The 3,217-nt window shown below is 40.4% G+C and overlaps 1 protein-coding gene across 1 annotated transcript in view; it reads right to left on the reverse strand.

The window, feature by feature from the left end:
• The window catches only part of LOC125034304 (uncharacterized protein KIAA2013 homolog), a gene marked incomplete at its 5' end in the record, with an annotated part of 28,345 nt that extends 26,378 nt beyond the window's left edge, over nt 1–1,967 (reverse strand). Inside the window, 3 exon segments of the mRNA XM_047626071.1 lie at nt 203–439; nt 1,305–1,414; nt 1,888–1,967. Coding sequence (XP_047482027.1) covers nt 203–439; nt 1,305–1,414; nt 1,888–1,943 — 403 coding nt within the window.
• Nucleotides 1,968–3,217: the final 1,250 nt, after the last annotated feature.

Raw genomic sequence — 3,217 nt, forward strand, 5'->3', positions numbered from 1 at the left:
ATACATATATATGTATACATATATATGTGCATATATATGTATAATATATATATATATATATATATATATATATATATGTGCAATTGTATAAAAATACATGGGTAAGTATAAAAACAAATGATAAGTAAAAGAATAAATAATATAAAATAGCACAGGCAGATGATGTAAAAAGCATAAAACATGACAAATCAATAGTTCTCACCATCAACAGACACAAGTGTGATGGGACGGTAGTTAACAGGCAGTGAGAGCGTCCTGCCGCTACGGATGTAGATAGGGCTTTCCTGGTCGAGCGACACGCCCAGCAGCCCATTCCCCACATAAGGCAGGAAGGGCTCCTCGTCGGGCAGCGGCGGCACATGTAGGATGTGTGCATCGTGGTCCTGCACCGCCTGCCAGAAGTGGTCCAGCCGCAATGACAGGCTCCGGCTAGCTGAGTCTTGGATGGGGCGGGGGTTAGGGGTGGGTGCAAGGGGGTGGGGTTGAGTTTCAGGAAAGGGGGACGGGCATCGAAAGAAGGTGGGTAGAAGGGCAAGGAAAATCAAGTTAGTTTTATATACAAAGAGATGATGATGATCATGAATGAGGTCATATGGTAATGATGGAGTGGGCAAGATGGAAGAAGAGTGAAACAAAGAAGAAAGGGGAAAGATATGCAAGAAGGAAGTGGAATGAAAAGGAGGAAGAAACAAGGAAGATGAGGAGGAGGAAGCATAGAAGAATGATAAGGGAGAAGAAGAGAGAGAAGAAGAGTGGGAAGAGGAGAAAGAAAGGAGAGGTGAATAGGAGAAGTAAGAGGAACAAGCAGCAGGAGAGGTAAGAGGAAGAAGAGGAAAGACAAAAGGCAAAGAGAAGAGGAGGCTGAGGTGGAAGAGGAGTAGGCAGAGAAAGAGGAGGAAGAGAAGGAAGGCAGAAAAATGAAGAAGGAAAAGATCTGGATGATAATGATGAGTCTTAAAACACAAAAGATAAAAAAAAAAACATAAATTTTCTGGGTATTACAAAACTGATAAGAACAACAGAACAAAAAAAAATATAGAAAAAAAAAATCGTCAAACATTGTTAACAGACTCCCTTTGTTTCGGCACCATCAAACTTCAAGAAACAAAAATCTTTAAAATCAATGTACATGCTTATATATAAAAAATATACAAGTGCTTTTTTCCAACGCAACAAAACACTTCCCTCTCTTATTCAGTCCTTATGCTGACCGATATCTCATCCCTTCCCCAAAATAAAGCAAACCCAACCAGCCAAAAGAAAAAACAGAAAACAGAAAGCGTGCGAGCACTGCCAAGACTCACCCTCACCTGCCAGAACTGGCCTGCGGTTGGTGACGAGGCGGAAGAGTGATGGGCCGCTGTACAGCAAGATCACCAGAATCACCAGCACGACCAAGACGGCTTTGCGGTACCTGAGGGTGGGGGGAATGTGGACATATTCAGAGACAAAGAGAAGAGAAGGGAGGAAAAAGGAGAAAGACAAAAGGGAAAGAGACAACATATAGAAAGATCAATTTTTGTGAGTAGCAACAACTACAGAAACTTTTAAAATCATTACTGCTATCATTAGTCATTTACATCATATTCATCATCAATTATTGCACTCTCTATTCTTCTCACAATCGCAATCCCTCTCCTTCTCCTTCTTCCTCCCTCTCTCCCCTTCAAACTCTGCCTCTCCTCCCCCTCCACCACCCTCTGCCCTTCTATCTCCTTCTCCCCCCCACCTATCCTCCCCCTACGAAGCCGTCCTTCCGGCCTCGGCCTCTTCCACCCCCTTCCCTTGCCTTCCCTCCTCCCCCCTGCCGCCTCCTCCCCCCCGCTACCTGCCTAAACTTGGCTTCCTTTCCTCCTCCTCCCCAAACCCCCTGCATGTTATACTTACGAAATATATCCGTCAAAAGCTCTCTTGGCTCTCTTGATCACCTCGTTCACGTCCATGACGAGGGTGCTGACGTCAAGAACCTGCGGGAAAGTTGGAGGAATTGAGATGTAACAATCTATTAATTGAAAAATGTAAAACATAATTCACAAATTCAAAAAGATAATAAAACATACAAATAAAATCAATATAATCTCAAATGAATAAAAATGATAAAAAAATAACAAAGACTTAGAACAGATTATATACTTTGTTTTTTGAATTATGAAAAACAATCATTCCTTCAATAAAATTTCACCTCCAAAAACAAGCTTCACAGTCAAGAAATAGAAACCAACAAAGCCTAAGATAAGACAAGGTTTCAACATCTCCAATAAATGTATATTAACAATATTTATACCATCAAACAATCCATATAGATATAATATACAAATGATTGTGATTTCTTACAATTGTAATCAAAACATCAATACCATCATCCCCATGATGATCATTTCCATTCCCATGATTAACATACGTGCGGAAGATCACAAATCCTGGAGCATTTACCCAGCCATCTATTTAGCCCATCACAAGACTCATCTAATCACTGTCAAGTCACAGTCTCGCCCACTCTCACAAAACTCAATTTCCCAATTGCAAGGCTAACCTATTCCCCCTCATAAATCTTGTCACTGCCACAAAATGTATTCACTTCCTATCATAAGACTCATTACAACCACTTGAACTCACAAAATGCCTTCACTAAAACTCTGCCATTGGTCACAGCCATGAAACTAATTCACTAACTATTGCAAAAACACAATCACAAAATAAATATTACTCACTCCAGAAATCCTGTCATACAAGGCCAAAAAGGCTTTGGTGTGCCTTTCACGTATATGCCACTGGGGATGGCATGTGCGTGCATGCCAGCCCACTAAGAGTTTAATTTCTTAATTGTTTTTACACACAGATGGCTCCACAAGCACCAATGAGCCAATTACGAGTACTACCAGTCTCACCTGTTTACCCTTTTCCTTGATTTTTGTTAATATTTTCTGGTATCTAATATTGCTGTTAGTAATATCAATAATACTATAAATTATAGTCTATAACCAAATTAACAGCACTGATACTAACAGCATTTGCAAAATTAAAACATTTTCCCACAAACTCAAGGAAAGGTGAAATCAGGTAAGGTCACAAGGTCTACTAATTTACTCCTTTGTGGCTAAGCACTTGCTGAGCCATCTATGTGCAGAGTCATTTCACAAATACTACTGAGAACACATTTTCCTGGGGTTAATAGGGTGAGAGAGGAAAATAACATCTGAGGCTCTCTCCATTTATT

The sequence above is a fragment of the Penaeus chinensis genome, chromosome 17 (genome assembly GCF_019202785.1).
Source record: "Penaeus chinensis breed Huanghai No. 1 chromosome 17, ASM1920278v2, whole genome shotgun sequence".
In the NCBI taxonomy this organism is placed as follows: domain Eukaryota; kingdom Metazoa; phylum Arthropoda; class Malacostraca; order Decapoda; family Penaeidae; genus Penaeus; species Penaeus chinensis.